Source organism: Nyctereutes procyonoides, unplaced genomic scaffold (genome assembly GCF_905146905.1).
Source record: "Nyctereutes procyonoides isolate TBG_1078 unplaced genomic scaffold, NYPRO_anot_genome, whole genome shotgun sequence".
NCBI classification, from domain to species: domain Eukaryota; kingdom Metazoa; phylum Chordata; class Mammalia; order Carnivora; family Canidae; genus Nyctereutes; species Nyctereutes procyonoides.
In genome coordinates this window covers 45,087,219-45,108,555 of record NW_026575135.1, presented here as the reverse complement: position 1 = coordinate 45,108,555, position 21,337 = coordinate 45,087,219, and the positions used below count along the sequence as shown (strand labels likewise).

The following is a 21,337-nucleotide window of genomic DNA, read 5'->3' as shown; positions in this document are numbered from 1 at the left end:
ATACCAACTTTTAGAAGAACTTTAATCCTTGCATTTTGGATGTCATCCTCAACTTCTAGCTACTTAAATTCTAGCAAAATTTTACAGTCCATTTCAGAATGAAAACCAGAAATACTTATAAATATTTTCAAGGTGCAGTTGCTCTTGCTACTAATTTCTCGGGTTCCTTCTTCCAGCTGTCATTAAATCCAGTGTTTAAGCCCAATTTTCTTTACAATAAAAGAAGTTCTCACATGACGTAATAATGCTGGGCAATCTAAATCTACTTCCTCCTATTCTGACCTCAGAATCAGTGCAAACAGCCTCCACTTCTTTAACCTCTGCTTTAGTCTTAGAGTAACAAATTTAGTTTCAGGCCTCTTGAGAAGTCTGAGTAATCATTAATTCACAGTGATTATGCCAAAATAATTAGATGTTTGAAGGTAATGTGCTTTGCCTTTCTTCCATTTTCTTCACTAAAAACTAGTAAAAAAAACTATTTAAATTTATGTGGAAGGTAACAAGTAAAATAAAATTGTTTTTCAAAGTGTTGCTTTGTGGCCTAAAATATTACATAGAGGTCTTTATCCTATTATCACAGATGAATAAAACACTTAAATATCTCCTTCATGGCTGTTAAGGCACAGTAGAGTCAATTCATGCCCAGGGAGCTTTAATCACAGACCATCGTCATGATAAATGGTGAAAAGTCAGTGTGAGCTATCATGTCAATGGCTACTGGGGGAGTTTTTTAATGGGAACATTGGCAGCATGCAGTTCATAACTACTTTTAAGGAGTACTTCTGATCTAAAGGCTAAATGAGTATCATTACAGTATCTTTACATATAATATTTCCAGAGAAATTCCTTTTTAAAGAAGGCTGGTTATTGTAGTTCATGTATATAATGGATTTCTTGAGTGATGCAAATATCATCAATGGCTTAAAGCTATACTGACAGAGAGTGAATTACTGACTTATAGGTTGAGCTATCAATTTTTGATTTTTTGTGACTCATTATATCATTCATAATCCCAAATCAAGTATTAAAATGGGGCCATGAAGAAAATACCACAAAGCAAATGAATAAGAAGAATCATGATTAACAATAAAGAGCAGGTTGGAAAGGTAAAAGATTTCTAGGAGTTTTTAATGTTGCCCCAGGTAGCATTTATCATCTGCATTGTTTTCTTTGTTAAAATTCAATTTTCAGCCACAAGCCCCAAACTAGAACCTGCAGAAACTGTTTTTAAAAATACTGCATAATTTAAAAATAGCCATTATAGCCAAGAAGAAGAACAAAGACTGAACAAGAAGCAGACCATTTGAGAAAATAACACAATTCACAATCCAATGTGAGTTTCCTAAAATTACAAGTGTCCCTCTAAATGAAGAAAAACATGGCGTAGCCAATCAGAAAAATAAAATCTCCTTTAAAATTCTATGGAATATTTGATTGACAAAGATGCTGTATATTCAAATTGAATCAAAAGGCTCTCTGGCTCTCAAGGTTAGAGGTCATGGGGCTATCAATACATTTTACTTAGCCAGCATAGTAATTTAAAATAATGAAAAATTGACCATTTGAAGACTTCAGAAAGTCCATGCACATATTCAGACTGCCACAGGCCCCATTGCTCGAGATTCTCTTTTGTGGAGCTTCTTCACATAACTTGATCTCCATCTAGCCACCTGAGATTGAGATCCTCTTAAGGTTCTCACTGAAAAGGTAGAATATTAGAACTGGGGGCACCTGGGTGGCTCAGTGGGTTAAGCATCCAACGCTTGGTTTCGGCTGAAGTCATGATCTCATGGGTCCTGAGATGGAGCCTCGTGATGGGCTCCATGCTCAGCAGGGGGTCTTCCTGAAGATTTTCTCCTGCTGCACCTCCCCCCACTTGTGCACATGCCCTGGTGCACTCGTGATCTCTTTCTCTCTCTCTCTCAAATAAATAAATAATCTTAAAAAAGAATCCTTTAAGAATGTTAGAACTGGTAGAAACTGAGAGATCATCTAGTCCAACAGCCTCATTTAAAGTTGATACAACAGGTTATGATGAGCGCTGGGTATTGTGTATAAGTGATGAGTCACTAAGTTCTATACCTGAAACCAATTATCACACTGTATGTTAACTAACTGGAATTTAAATAAAAACCCGAGGGAAAAAAATTGATACAACAGAAACAAGAGGGGTAACAGGGATGTGTTTTAAGATTCTCTGTTAAGTAAATCAATAGCAACTCTTTGCAGCAGTATTTGGGCTTCTCAGGCACCCAATAACCTTTTGTTCTTTGGCACAACAACAAGACTCTCGTTGTACCTTTTAATCTTATGCTAAGTCAAACTTGGTCTAAAAGAATAATGATGGTTTAGTTGTCAATTCATGACTTGGTTTCAGTATGAATCCCTATTGCTGGGGAATACCAGAAATATCCCATTTTAAAACTTCCTGCTTGATAAATACTACAATATTCAAATACACACAAATATACAAATATATTCATTCACTTTCATCAAGAATTCACACAGAACTTAAGATACTATTCAGTTTATCACTGCTTCAAAAATAGGCAACTTTCTAGGAACATATTACTATCTTAATATTAACTCTAGCATTATTGTAAGACTAAAGGGTAAAATCATGCACATATACATGTCTGTGTACATAATCAAAGGGTTTTCGGGTCAAGGAAACTAAGGATGCAGAGAAATCAATTTGTTCTCTGTCCTCTCTCTTTCAGGGGGATTTCTGCCCATGAATTAGTGTATTTAGCACCCATCTAGTATACGGAAGCTTATCAATTCAATATATCCTATGAACATAAAACCAGAAAAGAAAAAAATCAACCTCATGAAGTAATACTGAATATAATATATTCAACACATCCTAAAACTGCAACTACTATACTGATTGTATAGAAACTTTTTAGTTGCCTATTTGCTATCAATTTTTTTTGCTATCAATTTTTATATTCAATTCGTAGTCATATTTAAAAGAAAAAACACCAATGAAGTTTGTTTTTAAGAATATGGTCTTAAAAGGAGGATAACTCTTCAAATTACTTTCAAGTACAAATGCACTGAAATACCTCATATTCCTGGGAAAACTTCAAGTTGTCATTTGCTTTCAACCTTTCAATGTGATCTGCAAGTTCCAAGATAGGAATTGGAGGATGGCTAGCCATACCTATTAAAAGGAAAGAAGAAACACACTTGAAAACAAATGAAAACGATGGTGACTATTCCAAAATATAGAGAATACTATAGTTAGAAATGGCCTGAAAATACGTGAGTAGTAAAGATGTTTAATGTGAGGAAGCAGGCAGATAGTTTGGTTACTCAAAGCAGGACATGCTCTGGAAGGATGAATTTTGTAGCCAAATGAAAAGTCACCAAGCATAATCCCCAAACAAACACTCCTAGTGTGAAAGAAAGCGTTATTGTGCTACAAATCAATGCAGTTAGCTAGCGGAGAAAACTGAGTCAGGCTTGATGTCAACTTCTGCTTTGAGTAATGACTGTTATGTCATTTCAAACTCCTTCTCCTGCACTGTGTGAAATGGAAATTGTGTGGAATTAAATGGTGTAAAGTGAACTAAGAAAACAGACACTGAGGAAGGCCTAAAAGGGAAAGAGTAGTAGCTTGATAGGAAACATAAAGTGACTTATGCATAATCAAGGAAAACTAACTTGAAGAATGAAGGTTACCAGGGTAACCGGAATCATCTGAACCTGCAAAGGAAATGATGATGTAAATAAAACAAAATAGAACGGATTTGTTAAAAAAAAATGAAATGGATAGTCTGATATACTTCTTTTTTTAAAGGACTGATAAAAATGCTGCACATTTTTACAGGATTCACTAGACATTGTGTGACTTGATTAAGATCGCTTTAATATTTCACAAACCTGGAGGCGACTGACATTCACATGCAAACATGGGCACAAAGAATGACATGCACCACAGTTCATAAATGATCATCACTGATGACAAAATTAGACACCTTATTGAGTTTCAAAAATGTTTCCACTAGTAGCAGATTGTAGAGGTTGGGGTTGTAGCTTTCACCTGGATATTTAGAAATGGCCATGCTAACAGCTTTGTAATATTTGCCCCAGATCCCCGTTATTCAACCCCTAGCGAACCTACAATCTACTTCAGGTGTAAACATCTTTGTCCACAAATGGGAAATGAAAGCAGGAGAGTGAGCAGATGGTGAAGGGATAAGGAGGGAAAGAAGATGGAAAAAGAAAGAAAGCAGTGACAGGGACAGCACGTCTTAGTTCAGTCTGCCAGCTGAAGTGATATTAATTTAACAGCTTCTGTTAAAAATAATCCACCACTAATTTTGATGATTCCTGTATCTTTCCAATGTCTTCTCATTTTTCATGTGATTTACATTTTATTTCTTTGTGATTAATTTTTTAAGAGTACCGTGAGAGAGCGTCGATGACTCAAGTCTTATGTATACAAATTCCAGCTGGCTAGAAAAACTTGAACTAGCATGCCCCCCAGGGCAGCTTCTGAAGCTGAAAAAGAATGGCAGAGGAGCTCAAACTGGAAGTCTTATTGACATTCTGCTGTCCTAGGACTCTCTGGAAGGTATTAGGCTCTGCAATGGTGACCATCAAGTCAACTCGACATGTGCTTACTTTGTGGACATTTTAGAAATTGTGCAATTTATTGAAAGCCACACAGTAAGTTCCATGATCTCAAATGCCAACTTACCAATGGTTCTGGTAAGTTAAGTAAAAAACTATTTTGCTTCTTCCAGACAATTATTTAGCACAGTGCTATGATAAGTGGTGTCTTAGTGTTTATAGCTTCCAGTCAACTAAAATCTTGATGGAAGAGCTCATAAAAATGAGTTGGCTTAGAAGTAGAGCCTCTTTGTTGCAGATATAATTATGTATTTGGACCAAAAAATGTTGAAGCCCATTTCTGAAACTTTTCATACAGATCGTAGGATCGAACTAATTTACATTCTGTGGAGGGAGTAGGTGGGTGACAGTGGTCTAACAACTAAAGGGATCTTATCCAGATGAGGCATCCCCAATGGCAAGAATGAAGATGCAAAGGCACAAGAGACTCAAGGCTTATCTGGAAATGGAAATGGAATGATGTGGACATCCATTACAGTGCTTTAACAGAGAAAATAAAGAGACAAAGATGTTTAGACCTTTTCGAGCGAATCGTGGGAGAGAGTTATTATCATATATGGACTGAGTGGTGGTTTGGCTAGAGAGGGAGGACACAGAGCCAATCAGGGAGGCGTAGGGGACTGAATTACTGCTCAAAGCTGCAAAAAGTAAAGCCAGTTGGAGATGGGAAAAATATTAGTATAACAGCAGTACAAGACCATAATAATCAACCAAAGATGTGATCAACATATTTACTTTGGAAGCTAATTATACAGAGATCCAAGTAAATCTGTACTGACTTATTACCTTCTAAATCAGGATGTATATATCACATGCAAAGATAACATAGCATTCAAGAATCCTTATTTAAGACAAATCAATATGTATTATGTTGCATCACAATTCTAGCACAAGTAAAAATGGCAGAATGGATGTTTCCAGAGGAGGAGAACTTGTGGGATTCTGATGGTACAGGAGAAGGAATTCTAGACTAGAATATGGATAGGAGTTCTCCTTCTGGTTTTGCCATCTACTAATAAGGACAAATCACTTGTTATCAAGAATCTCAATTTTTTATCTGTAAAATAAAACTGCTGAGCTAAGTAACTTCTGGAGTCACCTTCTTTATAACTTTCATTTCTACTTCTGGTAGATAGGACTTCTAAACATAGGGAACAGAGAAGGCTCTCTTGGACACAGTTCTCATGTAAGGGTTCTAAACATTATTGTACCTTTTCTTCGAGCTGGAGGAAGAATTTACTGTCTATAAACTAGAAAGTCTATGCAGTTGAATGATCAACTTTTTGAATTATTTAAGTTCAGTACTATTTTCTTTGGCTAGTGCAAAAGTACATGTCACAAATTTGAAACAAACATCATCATAAAAGTTATGCTACTTAATAAATCTGGGATGAAACTCCTCTAACATGAAACTCTAGCTCATACCAGGAAATAATCACCAAAGAGCTACTAAAAAATACTGTTAAATAGTTCTCCCCAAACTTCTCCATTGTCCAACCTGGAAACAATTTTATGTGATATCATCAAGCATGTTAGATTCTGAATGGAAAAGTAGACACTAAGGAAACTATGAAATTGACATCACTGTCAATTTTGGCTGGGCAATCTGGCTATTGCTCACAGTATACAAATAATATTTTTATTATACAAGTGTTTTTACATTAGCATCATTTGAAGTGTCTTAACACTCCTTTTTTTTTTTTTTTTTTTTTTTTTTCCTGGCTGCACACCAGACCAGTTAATTAGAATCTCTGGGGGGTATGAACCGGGCATTGATATTTTTAAAGTTTCTCTGCAATGGCTGTCAGTCCAGCAGAAATTATGATGAGGGGCCTGTAACTCATTTATTTGTTTCCATTCAAGAATTATATCAGGATTTATGAGAACGCACTCAGCTTTCTTTTAGTAATACCTTGAATCTGCTTTGATTCTCCATTTAGTGAGCTATAGCACTTTAGCTATTATCAGTATCAAAGAACTTGAATTGCAGCTCACAGCTGATGAGGACTTGCCAGGGTCATGACCTTATCAGTTGAAAGCTACAAATGGACAACATAAGTGCATTTTAAAGACACACGTTGAATCTGAACAGTGCTTTTGTTTTGAAGCTATGATATCTACAATATACACTGTCAACATGAAAAATGGATGGGTATAGTCACTGAACTCTGCCTCAGTTAAGTTGGAGGAAAAACCATGATGGCTACTTTTAATAGGGTACATATTTATGATAGTAACGTCACGAGAGCTTCCTTTTAAGAATTAAAAGGCATTTAAACTGAGAGGTGCCTTAGATATTACTTAGACTAGCCTTTCTGTTTTATACAGGAGGATTCTGAAGCCCAGAAAAGTTAAATGACTTTGTACATTAGTCCATCTAGTAAATAAAATATATTTTTTAAAGATTTTATTTATTCATGAAAGACACAAAGAGAGAGGCAGAGACAGAGGCAGAGGGAGAAGCAGACTCCATGAAGGCAACCCGGTGTGGGACTCGATCCTGGGGCTCCAGAATTACGCCCTGGGCCGAAGGCAGTTGCTAAACAGCTGAGCTACCCAGGCCTCCCTCGTAAATAAAATCTTAAGTGGTTTTGGCATCTTTCTACTGTTTTAATTCTGGAATGGCGATTATGGTCTTCTCAACCAGGGTGCAAAGTCTTCAGGGGCTGAGGGAGGCAGGTGGGTAAGGTAAATGATTAAAGACACCAGGCAGGGCATGGTGAAGGCTTTCACAAACAGACATGCTCATACTCATTCCCTTGCAGCAGGCAGGCTTCTATGGCTGGCTTTCATTTCCCTATTTTCAAGGAAGCTCAAGAAAAAAAAAATCTCTATTATATTAAAAATAAAAATAAGCATGAGATGAATGGCAACTGACATTCATTCTCAATGTCAGGGTCATGTTTGGGGCTGCAGTAGACTATGGAGACCTTCTACACGGGCCATGCTATTCAGCTTTAGGAGATATCTTCCAGGTGGAACTGCAGAATCAGACATAAGTATTTCTCAGGATTTTAGTAGAAACTGCAAACTCAGAGTATGATGTGACATTTCCTCAGTTTTCACTGCTGCCTCAAAATTTTGTTGAAATACAGTGGGAGTCAAAGAAAAGAACTTTGCAGGACACATATGGCTAACAAAATTGCGGCCTCTTTTTTAAAAGAGCAAAATGTTCCTTCTGTTGGTAAATTAAAATCCAAGCAGGTGGAGAGTGACAGCAGGCTTGTATCCACAAGTAAACAGACTAGACATCAAGTGTTGTCGGGGGGGGTGGGGAGCAGTGACAATGTATACATCTCTCATACATACCCTCTGCAAGTTCATTTGTTTCCCCTCCCTTTCCACATTAATTTTATCAATCAGGAAAAAAAGGCCCAGAGGGGAAAAGGACTGGATCAAGGTCATCACTATTAGTAAAACTAAGGCTACATGGGGTATTTGATCCCAGAACTTGTCACTTCTTATTTGGGCCACTTTTCATTATGCCATACTGCCTCTTACACCATTGAACGCTCAAGAAGAGTGGTGCCATTACATAAGTATGGGCCTGTGAAAATGTCTGGGGTATTATGCTCTGACACACAGATGTGATGAGCTATTATGCTCATAATAAACCATCATAAACCATCCTCATAAACCATCCTCAGTTAGAGAAAATGTGTTAATAGTAGCTTCATTTGAAGGTAAGCCTGTTCAGTGGTGGGGACGGGGGAAGAGGCGCTCCTATACATACCAGTCACCTCATGTCAACATTTTGTGATTTTACATGAACACGTAACTAAAGATACACTAAAGATATACATTCAAAATATTAGAAACTGTAGTAGTATTTGGCAGATTTTTAAAAAATCTGCAGTTTACAATGTTTTTGCCTTCTGAATATTGTTCTTTTTTTACTAAGTAATCTAATCGACATTATCTTCAAATATCTACAGAGAAATGTCTATCAAATACTTGCTTTATTTTGGCAATGTTAACATCTTGCATTTAATGCCAATAACCACTTTATAATTATTTTGCTAAGTAGAGCTGCTGAGGTCACTAATAGTGGTAGAACATGTATGAGATGATTTTTTGCTCTTAGGATATATGTGTGATGATTCAACAATACTCTCTTCATGGTTCTCCTTTCCAAACAAAAGTGAGATAAAGTCTAGAGAACAATTTATGGTCATGGAGCAGGGAGAATATAATTTGTTCATCAAATCAATGATGTTGCTCTGATAAAAATATATTTAACTAAGTTAACAGTCACAGAGAGAAACTTAGCTTATAAACTATTGGTCAGATTTTAATATAATTTATGCACTATTTAGAATACCCTGAGTGAAATATTTAAATTTGTTTCACAAATGAATAATAATTAAAGGCAAAAGAGAACATTGATTTATAAGATCTAATTGGTACTTGGCAGAACAATAATGACAATTTGACTTAATCCATGACCAGGATCATCATTAAGGGAAGATGTTCCAATCTTTCACATTTTCAGGTAAGCACTGGAGAGCATAAATAAGACTCATTTTTACGGAGGATTTCTCAGAATACAGAATTTGAACAAACCATGTTTCTTTATATCAGAGATTTACTATTTCTATTCAATGAGCCAATATTTTTTAAATATAAAGAACACGAATGGTGTTCCTAAGCAAGATCATATATGTACGTTTCTTACAGTATAAAAGGTGAAGATAAGTATATATAAAAAATGGATTTGGTTAGCATTGATCCAATTAATAGCACTAATGGATCAGAAGAGATGCCTCAAAAGCTTTTAAAGCCCATTCAGCTGCTGTGCAGACATTTCTGCTGCTGATACTGCTATTTCTGATTCAACAAGTTTTTGCCAGTTTGTTACTGTTTCCCACAGTCCATCAATCACCTAGCATCCATGTATGCTTTAGGGCAAAACATATTAAGGTCATCCTCAGAATGAAAATGAGGCTTTTATGTTGTAACATCTGATCATCAATTTTTAAATCTCTTTTTCTTAAAAGGTGCAAGGTGCAACAAATCCTAGAATTTTTTGTTGTTTTTGTTTGAAGGGGTGTGTGTGTGTGTGTGTGTGTGTGTGTGTGTGTGTGTGTTTGGTGGGGTGGGCAGAGAGAGGGATGTGAGATGGAGGGACAAATACTAGAAGAAAGAATTTCACAGGAAAAAAATAACATTTCTGATGGTAATTGACAAGGCAACCAAAAGGCCGCAGAGAGGAAGAATTTAGTAGGCACAGAGAAAGGTGGTGAGTGGTTTACTATATGATGCTATTAGCTACATGTTTCCTTACACCTTTGTACTAGAAAGCAAATTTATTTCTCTGAGATGCTGAAATTCTAAGTTTGCTTTGTTGGGATAAGATAGATATATGAACACACATCAGTAGCTTCTTTCGTTTTCTTATATATCATCAAGTTTTGATGATACTATATTTATTTTAGTCATTCTATCCAATGCTAGAGGCCAAGGCTCAGAGAGGCTGCCATACTGTAAGTAAAAGCTTTTTACAGTATTTCCAAAAAAAAAATCTGTAATTGGTAATCTCTATCAAAATGGCAAATGTGCCTACCCTAGGACCTTGTACTTGCATTTCCAGGTGTCTAACATCTGAAGGTAGCAACAAAGATGTGAAAAAATGTGAGCTCAGTACTGTTCACTGCAGTATTATTTGCAAGAGTAAAATATGGAAAATAGTTTCCATTAATAACGAATGAGTCAATACATTTTGTGTTGTCCATAGAAAAGAATAACATCAATACCATTGGCTGCTAAGAAGGAGATAAGGCCTAAACGCTAACTTGGGAAAAGGTCTATGTTTATGTAGTTAAATGTTAAAACAGGAAATTTTATGTATATGCACCTGTTTGTCTGTCTATATCCCTACTACATGTTTTTATCAATTGAAGAACTGTAATATACATATGAAAAAAAAAATCTGAAAAGGATAGGAATGGGGCTGTATATGGTAACTATTCCTGAAGGGTAAATTTGGAGTAGTAAAAGGAAATCTTTTACTTGCATTTTAAATATTTTAAATATGCCTCTTCTTTTCTTTTTTTTTTTTAAGATTTTTAATTTTTATATTTATTCATGAGAGAGAGAGACAGAGACATAGGCAGAGACACAAGCAGGCTCCATGCAGGGAGCCCGACCTGGGACTCCAGGACTATGCCCTGGGCCGAAGGCAGGTGCTTAACCGCTGAGCCACCCAGGGATCCCCTGCCTTTTCTTTTTTAAAAGTGCTTTTTTCACCTTTTCCAATCTATGAAAATTTTCAAACATACAAAATATTTACTAAAATGAACACCTGTGTAGCCACAACCCATGTACAACAATTAACATGCTTATTTTCTATTTTACACAATTCCCCCCAATAAACATGTGTTGCTTTTGTAATTAAGAAAGATAATTATTTGAGGTACGGGTTATAAGACTTGGAAATTTTTTAGACAAAAAAAAAATTTCCTCCAAACCTAGGGTAATGGATACATTTTACTTATGTTTAACATGTAACTCACCTATCAACTCATCTTAATGCATACCCAGTTACTGCTGCCTACAAAGATACATGAAGATTAATAGAGGTTTCTTTTATTTTTTAATTTTTAAAAAAGATTTTATTTGGGCAGCCCGGGTAGCTCAGCGGTTTAGTGCTGCCTTCGGCCAAGGGCCTGATCTTGGAGACCCAGGATCGAGTCCCACGTCGGGCTCCCTGTGAGGAGCCTGCTTCTCCCTCTGTCTATGTCTCTGCCTCTCTCTCTCTCTCTATGTCTCTCATGAATGAATAAATAAAATTTTTTTAAAAAGATTTTATTTATTCATTTGAGAAAGAGTGTGGGTGAGAGAGAGCACAAGCCAGGGGAGGGGTGGAGGGAGAAGGAGGAGCAGACTCCCTATTGAGCAGGGAGCTAAATGAGGAACCAGATCCCTGGATCCTGGGATCAAGACCTGAACTGAATGCAGATGCTTAACTGACTGAGCCACCCAGGTGCCCCAATAGAGGTTTATTTTAAAATCATCTTTTAATAAGTGATTATTTTTCTCTTCCTCTGCAGAACTTAAAGACTTGCAAAACTTGATTAGCAGTTAATAAATCTAGCATATTTTTTTATTTCTTTGTAAACTGATGAAATTTTCAGGACAGCCGGTCACATCACTGAGCTTGGGAGGCAAATAGACTGCTTCAACAAATCAAACTCAAGCAGATTGCTTACCTGAGCTAAAAGGCACAACACAGTGCTTCCCCAGTGAGCAGATGTGCTAGGATCTTAGGACAATTTTTCCTATTCTATTCTTCCTTTATTAAATCTCCTTTCTTCCCCTTTATTCATTTGGCCCACTTTCTTCCATTACCCATTTGATGTAATGAGTCTAACCTTACTTAGATGATACTATCTATAAACTTAGGCCTCCATTTTAATTTTGTAAAGCTATTGATGAGATAAGCAATGTCCCTTCAATGGCAACATTCATTATCCTTTCCATGGACTTCTAGGAAATTTAACAGGCTCTCTCCATAAATGGATCTAATATTCCCACATACACTGGGAAATTAGATTCTTTATATATATATATATTTTTTTTGATTTGACCATATTTGCAAAATTGCCCATAAAAGTGAGGAGTACTTATAGACAGAGATCTCTTGGCTGAAGGCACTTCTATTCCCTTGTTTGTAGTTGCCAGCACTCTGCTAACAATCCCTTCTACACAGTTCCCATTCATACTTCCTATTTATGCCTGGAAACATTCTTTGTTGGTGCTGGAGTAGATGAGGGATAGTATTCCTACTGGTTCTTTTCTTCTGGGACTGTCTCCGACCTTCCACTCACCATATACTATGCTTCTGTCACTGCTAGAAGACTAAGGTTGTTTCCAGTATAGATCACACTTCACATAAAAGCCAGAGGAGATGAGGGCAGGGCTGAGCAGCAAGGTACTGAGTAACAATCATTTTCTCTACTTCCACAACATGCTACTCTTATAAAGAAATCCCGTAGCACATCATCTCTGGCTTTTAGGTCCTCTCTGCACTGGTTTGGCCAAATTAAAAAGTACATGAATTCCCGGGTCCATTATTAAGAAATTGCCTGTAGCTTAAAAAAGTCAGCACAGTAGTATTTCAGAAAGTGAACTGAAAAGGTTTACTACAGTAATTCAATTCATCTCTAGTTGCCTTAATGGAGTACTAGATAGAGACTCAACAGGGAGCATCTGAGAGACTACAACGATCCCAGAGGACTGCATAAGTTTGTTCAGTCATCATCACATGTGAGTAGTCTATACTTATCAGCCCTTTAAAAAATACATACAAGAGATTTTTGGGTGCATGAACATTTTCTTCTACCTTTATGCTGATGGAGGTATATCTTTGCTTTTTAAAAAGTGATTTTTGTATAGCTACTTCGAAAATGCCAGGTGCTTCCTTCAACTGAATTGTTACTAGTTACTGTGATACACCTACACATAAAAGAGAAAATATGCCAAATACAGTAAGTTGTATTTTCAATTCAAAGTGATTCACTGCAAATGTGTACTTTAATAAACTTGTGGTGTGTCCTACTGTGAGTGAGGACATCCATCTGACACATTTGCCAACAATCTGGAGAACAATAACACAACCAAATTTTAATCAGACTTCTTAGATCAGTTCTTTACTTTCTCAATTATTATTAGGTATTATAACAGTGTCACTCAGTTTTATGTTTTTAGATCTCCTTACCACTTATTATTTTCCATTCATTTTGTATAAATGAAATTTATTTGAAAGAAAATAGAGCTGTTCTCGAATTAATAATACTGTACAAAATGCCCCTCAGTGGGAATGACAGGTTTGCTCTGTTGAAGCACTTAATGTTCTTTAGGAAACAAGTGTATTTTTACTATCCTCAATCACTTTATGTGTCTCTCCATAAGAAACCTAAATTTGTGGTGACATGCAGTACAGGTTATATTTGAAAAGAAACTCACTTTGTCTCACTTTCTTTCCCTCTTATCCTCTCCCTTTCTTCAGTGTAACACAGACACAAATTAATAGGAAAATATAAAATAAATCTATTTTTCCCAATGGTATGAATGATGCAGCGTCCATCCATCCATCCATCCATCCATCCATCCAGTCATTCACTTTACAAGATGAGAAACTGAATTCTTGCCAAACAAGTGTCAATAAAAATACTAAACTATGTTAACCCTCCAAATGGTAGATATTCTTGCAAGATTATAGTTTTTCCAAACTATGAAGATGAATTACACATTTTCTCATGACTATCCCACCTCAGATTTGCAAAAAGAACTTTGTTTCCTTTCAAGACTTATGTTTGGTGAATATCAATAATATTACAATTAAAAAAGCAGGATAAACAAAATTGTTCTAAATAAAGTGATGCATTTATCTCTTAAGGCAGTATCAGTTGGCCAGAAAACATTCAATAAATACTGTATTATGGGCAAGATGAGTCCTGCCTCTTACCTGGTGTTTGAAAATTAAGGCGCCTCAGTTCTACTGGGTCTGTTGGATGGTGTGAAGGGACTTCCTTACTGTTGGGTATGCTGCTCTTTCTAGAATCAGACTCTGCCCTCTTCCTATAGGGAGAAAATTAAAGTGTAAGAATAAAATAAAAAAATAAAAACAATCAAAACATTTACAAAGCAGATAGTCATGCAGCACCCTCTTCCTCCCAAATTTCTGCTTTAAAACCATTTGACAGGCCAGCTTTGTGATCTTGTGCAGGTTGCTTTTCTTTTCTTGCCCTAGACTATTTCCTTAAGTCTAAAATTTTTGTTTAAGAAAATGATCTCAAAGTCCTCCTTCAGCTCTAGTATTAAATTCTTCTTTGCCTCTGCCTTTAGGCTTTAAAGGGGGGTTGGAGAGATATGCTTGAGTCCTCCTTCAGCAAATCTCCTTTATCCACTGGTTCAATTTGTGAGGAACAGGGCAGTGTACCCCTAATAGCCAATACTAATGGAGCCAAGAATGTGGTTTCCAGGAAGAAAACCTCTGAAAATACTGAGCTTTAAGCTGAAGAGCAAAATCCATACCCCTTCATTCCTCTTTCCAAGATTATATAACTGATAGCTACATAGTGGACCCGCATTGGATTTTCCCATCAGGCAGACATACATTAAGTGTGTTCTAAGATTCCAAGTTAGCCTAACACCTGGAAGGAGAATTAGCACTATGAAAGACCAACATCCTTTTTCTCTTTCAAGTTAAAAAAAAAATAGTGTTGGCTGTTTATGGTGTTAAACTAGGATTAATATTTCATTAATGAAAGTCAATCACAGAAAGATCAGAGAAAAAGTAATTTCACCTACTGGGTAGTCTCACTCTTCCAATGATTATTCAGGGCATAGGAACCATTAATACCTCCTGTTATAAGTAATTCTTCTCACAATTCATTTCCTCTTTGTTTCAATTACTATCTACTACTTTTATTAAATACCTTTGTTTAGGGTGTGATAATGAAATATTAACAAATGTCTATGCAAGAAATGTCAGGATTTTTTTTCCATAAGATTTCTTATCCATTGTTTTTCAACTCTCCCAAAACACAGAGTGCTACCTGTTTCCTTTAAGGTTAAACTAGATTAAAAACTGAAGAAATGGAGAGCTTTTCAAGCACTGTCTTTTTCTGTATTTATTTATTCAAATACTGATTCCAACAATCTCCAGGCTACAGTTATAATCCTAGCATCTCACCCCTGTTCAAAACAAAGGCATTCTTCTTTGGAGAAAGGGGCACAGCAGTATTGAGGAATACTCCCTTCTCTTTCTGATATGACTGTCGCACAGCTCATTAGCGTTGCTGTGGCAATGGGATCTCATTCAGTGCCACCCGGGTCATTCCATGGTTAGCCAGAGGGCTCCTGTTAAATAGCCTTTCTTTCCATCTCTGCTCATCTGTATAAAATAAAACTAACCAGGGGATGAAGGGAAGATTGATGCAAAGGGAAAGTACACTTGATTTGCTCAAGTGCAATGCCTTCAGCAAAACGGCATCAATGGAATGAATTTTCTTGGGTGAGTCCTGTTAGACACCCTCCTCTCTCAGAACCTTGGATTAACCTGTCTCGGGATTTCCTGTTTCTATCTAAAGGTGTCAGGTATAGCCTGAGGACAGAATGCATGGCGAGGCTATACTACCTATCACAGGTGAGCAGTGAAACTGAGGCATGCCGAAGGTACCAGCAGTTCCAGTTGTCTGGAGTGGAGAATGAGAAGGGAAGGAAAAGCTGAGCTGAGGGCTGGCAAGAAAGACATGAGAAGAAAGAGGAAGGGTGGCTAGGAAGACCATGTGAAGGAGGACACGGTGATCAGTTTTAGCGTAGAAAACGTCCCTATGATTAGGCTGTGGGTGTTTTCCTCACAGGGATTCATTTGACCACCAAAGCTACAGAATCTAAAGGAGCTAAGGAAATGCCATTGACTGCTAGCATGTCAGTCCCCCCAGTCACAAACACATGCCTGGTCTCACTTCAGGGAACCTTAGTGGCCCTTCTTAGGTTCGTTTTTCTTTGCCACACAAGTGGGCACAGATATGTTTCTTTACTGATGTGCCAGACCTAATGATTCAAACCTGGATTTTTATTCTTTCTCCAAGTGGCTCCACTGTCATCCCTATAGGACTACGGAACCAGATGTAGAAATATCTGGGCAAGGAAACTAGGTCACTCCTGCACGTACTGTGGGACATACTCCTTATATTCTTTCTCACTGAGGCCAGGCTGAGTGATGCAGAGACAAAGGGACAGAAAAGGATACTCTTTAAAGCAACTGACTCTGTTTCTCTAGTGCCAGGTCTCACTTCACAGTGCCAGGAACAACACATCTTGTTGCTCAGATGAATCTCAAAACCCAGAGCTTGAGACTAAAATTGAAATTTATACTTGTGATAAAGTGAGGGGGGTGACATTTAATTACTACCTTCTCCCCCACTTTACCTCTCTAAATAAATGACCTCCAAGATCTCAGACTCCAAACATCCTAGCCATCTCAGAAAACCAGCTGTTTAAATTTTGTTTTGCTCAGTTTAGTTCTGGTGATCACAACATGGATAATTCTGGCTGCCCACACTTTTGTCACATTATTTTTAAACACAAATGTGCCAAAGTGGTTGTTTTCCAACAGAGAGGATTTCTAAGAAATGTTTGCAGGATGCAGAGTTTGGTCATCATTGGTAATAATGCTAAAGAGCTTCAAAAATAGAATTTACTGCCATACAGTATTAAATGGCATATGATGACTTAAATCAGGCCCAACATGAACATACTTAGTCACATATTTCCTTTGTTTTCAGAGGTCTCATTATTCTCATTTTCAATTAAGAAAAAAACAAATAGCGACTCCAAAATGATTTGAATTTTGCCTTGCTATTTTATTTTTTCTATTAAGATTATAAAGCCCTATTGTAAGTTTATTTCCTGCAGAAAGAAATATCTACTGTGTGCAGGAGTTATATGAGTGAAAAGGCAATGCAAAGTCACATGACATTTCAGATATGGTAGAAACTGCTAGTAGAATAAAAACATGTAGTGGTTTGGGATGTGGGTCATGTATAACAAAAATGCTACTCCGTGGCCTAAAAGGATTTTTATTTTCATTTATTCTCAGCTGGCTCTCATCTATGGACAAAGTGGGAGGGAATCTACTTACTTAGAATAAAGAGATTCAGACATGGGTCAAGGCTTTTGGAAAACAGATATATTTATCTGAAATCCCTACTATTAATATTCAAAGAAGTCAGTTCAAACACTTTATGATTCTGATGCCTTTAAGAATGTAACCCCACTCTGCCACTACTGGTGTGTATCTTCTTAGGGAAGTCAACTATAATGCTTCTCAATCTCTTCACATACGTAAGAGAGGAAGAGGGTTAGGAGATGACATCTAGATTAACATCATTAAATGTTGTAATTCTTTAAAAGTTGAATTGTTTTATTTATTTTTATATTTGTAAAGAATAAAATGTTAAAAGAAATTTCTAAGTCCTTCCATGTATACATTAGATGTATGCATTAGTAAAGTTACCCACATATGACTTAGGTAATTCTAAACCATAATACATAAATTAAAACATCATTTAATTAAAAATATTATAAGCTCATTTTTAGTATCTTGAATATTCAATGAATGTTTAATTAGTGGTTCTGAGAAAAAAGAGAGCCAACTCTTTCATCTTAATGTAACCAGAAGGCACTGATGATGTTATGAAATGTGAACGACATTAATGGGAAGGTAAATCTCTGAGTATACTAAGTGGGTTCAAAGTGTTTTGTGTTTTGACTATGAAACAAACCAAAAAACAAACCTACTTAGATTAATGGCAACTAGTGATATAAAAAAAACAAAAACACAAAGCACCCTACAGAAGTACTGACTTTCTTACGAGTGAAAGTGTAATATACCTTGCTGACCAGTGTTAAGTGATTTTAGGCAAAATAATACAGCCATGGTTCTCAAACTTTAGTATGCAAATAGCCTGGGAGGGCTTAATAAGCTGTAGACTGTTGCACTCACACCCAGAGTTTCTGAGTCACTAGGTCTGGGATAGGAAGTCCAAGAATTTTTATTTCTCTCAAGTTCCTAGGTGATGCTGATGCTTCTGCTGCTGGTCCAGGGAACAAGCATTGGGAACTACTGGAATATAGCTTGGGAAGGAAGGCAATTGAGATGAGCACTGAGATCCTTTTCTTAGTTTAAGTTTTATCAGAAATGTGTATCTATTGATACTGATATGAAGATAGATAGATGATAGATAGATAGACAGACAGACAGATAGATAGATAGATAGATAGAGATAAAAGTTAGAAAGTTAGATTGGATCAGTCATTCAATAATCACACACATAGGTAGTCTTACCAGTATTATTATTATTATTATTATTATTATTGCTACGACTACTGCTGGTGCTGCTATTATTATTTGAGTCTGGAAAATGTGAAAAATAATTTGGAGTTATGTAAGAGTTTTCACAAAGGCATGGCCACCAATATTTGCAGGATATGAAAGTGCCTGTAGTGTTCCTGTATCAGAAGGTGACCTCAGATCAAATTTAAAAATTGGTCTTGCATAGAAACAAACAAAACAAAACAAATGTCTTATGGGACACCTCACATTTCTGTTCTGTAGACACATTAACACATACAAATGCTCATTAAAACAAAACTCAGACTGGTTTCATTACCTTATAAATTTGAATGATTTATTTCTTTTTATATAAACAAACTATTTCCTCCAGAATCATTTTAATCCCAATCATTTTAATATTTTCTATATCTAGGCTTTATCCAACTTCCACTTGCCAGTCCATACCTTTTATATACAACCTCCACTCTCACCCCCTCAATACTTCCAAAAGCTACTGGTATCTATAACTAAGCATTAAAGGGATTTATTTCTCTATGCCTCACCTGTCAGGTTTACTGCTCCATTTTAGTGCAGCAAAAAAAGAAAAAAGAAAGGCTAAATGTTAGTTGGCTAATGGTAACAAGAGCAACTATGACAATCGAGATTTAAGAAACACTGCTCACAGGCAGGGACACATCAACTGACACACATTAGGAAGTGACAGTATATCAAAATTTTAAAGGCCTCTAATTATGAATTAAATGGAAGACATGAGGATATATAAATGACTAAAGCATTTTTGTGCATGTGTTAATGTCACATTCACTTTTATCCATCAATCTACATAATATTGCCACAATTAATCATATCCCAGAAAATGCTTAATGGTAGAAATATGATTCTTACAATACATGCTTATGAAGAAACTACTTATGTACTTAATGGGAATACAGCATAATTCCATGTAAGAAATTTGGTCATCCAAAACAAAATCTTCAGTTAAGAGGTATGTTATTCCTTTAATGATACAAAATACCTGCAAATTGTGTTGAACTGCACAAAAATGTGCACAATGGTATAATACACTATGAAGTAATAAAGTGGCAAAAGTGATTTCTTTAAACTCCTTTTGACAAGTAAGGTTATCATAAATCATTTTTCCAATAAGAGATCAAATACATTTTCAGTTTTGGAAAAAGTAATACTCATCATTATAAATCTGCAGACCATGACCCATCTATACTGCTGGGCTAATCCTGAAAGTATTCTATTACCAGCCATTGACATGACGTATTTTTCAAGTCAAAGAGGTGCTGCTGTCTGTGAACACATCTAGCTCATGTGATAAAATGTGGATTGTTTAGATAATGATGTTCTTTATGCAGAAAGTAAAACGTTTACCTAAAAAAATTAATCTAAATAATCTCCATAGTGAGGAGAATTGCAAAGTATTTGGTGAGTTCTCAAATCCAAAATAGAGACCGTAAGTCTGCCTTAATACCAATGAAATATATATATACCCAAGTTGCTAAAGAATCTTAGCTTTAAGATAATCCAGTATATCTCCTTTCAAAAATACAAAATCCACATTTAAATTGTACAAACACACGCAGACAAAGTGAAAAATGAAAATGATATCAAACACACTGGCTAATTCTTTGTATTCTTAATTTTAAAATGATTTACCTAGTGCTCCAGGTTTTTAACAATCCAACATATGTGTTTCTAACTTGCTTATCTTTTTTTTTTTTTTTTTTTAATGGGCTCCATGTCAAGCATGGAGCCCAACACAGGGCTTGAACTCACAACCATGAGATAGAAACTTGAGCTGAGATTAAGAGTTGGATGCTAAACCAACTGAGCCATCCAGGCACCACTAGCTTGTTCATTTTTAATCAAGGAGCTCTTTAGTGAATCAGTTGTAGGAGAATCTATTTTTTGGATGGAAGAGAACTACTTAATGAGTTATCAGTTTTGTATATTAAAAGGTTGAGTATTCTGCTGAACAAATGCATAGTTAATGTGTGATTCACTCCCTCTTCCACAGAAATGTCAGACCCACCACATACAGGGGTATATTTAGTGCAAGTATCTGAGTTTGAGGGCTTTGAGTCCTTGACATACAGTTCAGTGGGGGTAAGAAAGACAGGGGAAGGGGCAAGCCCAGTAATGTGGTTCTGTGACATAGATAAGCAACAAGTGCTCTGAGAGCACAGACAAGGGAACAACCCTAGGGCAACCTGAACTAGTAGAACAGGGCAAAACGGGGACACCCAGGAAGGCTTCTTGTTTAGGAGGTGGCATCTTAGATTACTTCTAAGGGATGTTTTAGAGTTAACCAGGCCAAGAAAAGAAGGCTGGGGAGTCAGAGGTATACGGAAGGATCTACTCAAAGGCCAGCAGGCAGAATCAAGTGGCATTGTCTGGAGCAACTAGGTTCGGCAGCATATTCCTCCGCAGCGTCTCAAAATATTCTGATCTATATTTCTTTCTTTGATGACATCTTGGAAATATAAGTAAAGTTGATACAAAAAGAGTAGATGAACGAGGCACAGTGCACAAAGAGCAGCTAATGTTGGAACTGGGGGAAGAGCTGAAAAACCTGCAGTCTGTGTTTTAGCCCCATCTGTCCCATGGCTTTCATAATCCACAGGTCGGGATGGGAATTATTTACTCCATCCATAATTCCTATTTAGGTGAGACAATGACTAACGATTTTGTTTAGATAGTGCCTTAGATCTTTCCAATCTCCTAATCCATATTCCTTTTTTTTTCTGTAGCACATAATAACTTCTCATTCATTTGAAATGCTTTTCTGTATAGTTAAGCTAACATTTTATTTTCAAATATCTC

The 21,337-nt window shown here is 36.4% G+C and overlaps 1 protein-coding gene across 16 annotated transcripts in view; it reads right to left on the bottom strand.

Annotated features, from left to right (window-relative positions):
• The window catches only part of PTPRD (protein tyrosine phosphatase receptor type D), a 504,675-nt gene that overhangs the window by 108,217 nt on the left and 375,121 nt on the right, over window positions 1-21,337 (bottom strand). For 9 of the 16 annotated variants that reach the window (XM_055302395.1, XM_055302397.1, XM_055302396.1 and 6 more), the window contains 2 exons: window positions 14,108-14,220; window positions 3,069-3,166 (listed from right to left, as the gene is read on the bottom strand). In XM_055302395.1, the coding sequence (XP_055158370.1) occupies window positions 3,069-3,166; window positions 14,108-14,220 (211 nt within the window). Of the gene's footprint in view, window positions 1-3,068; window positions 3,167-3,669; window positions 3,712-14,107; window positions 14,221-21,337 lie in introns of all 16 variants that reach the window. The other 7 variants (XM_055302389.1, XM_055302392.1, XM_055302390.1 and 4 more) reach the window with 1 other exon arrangement.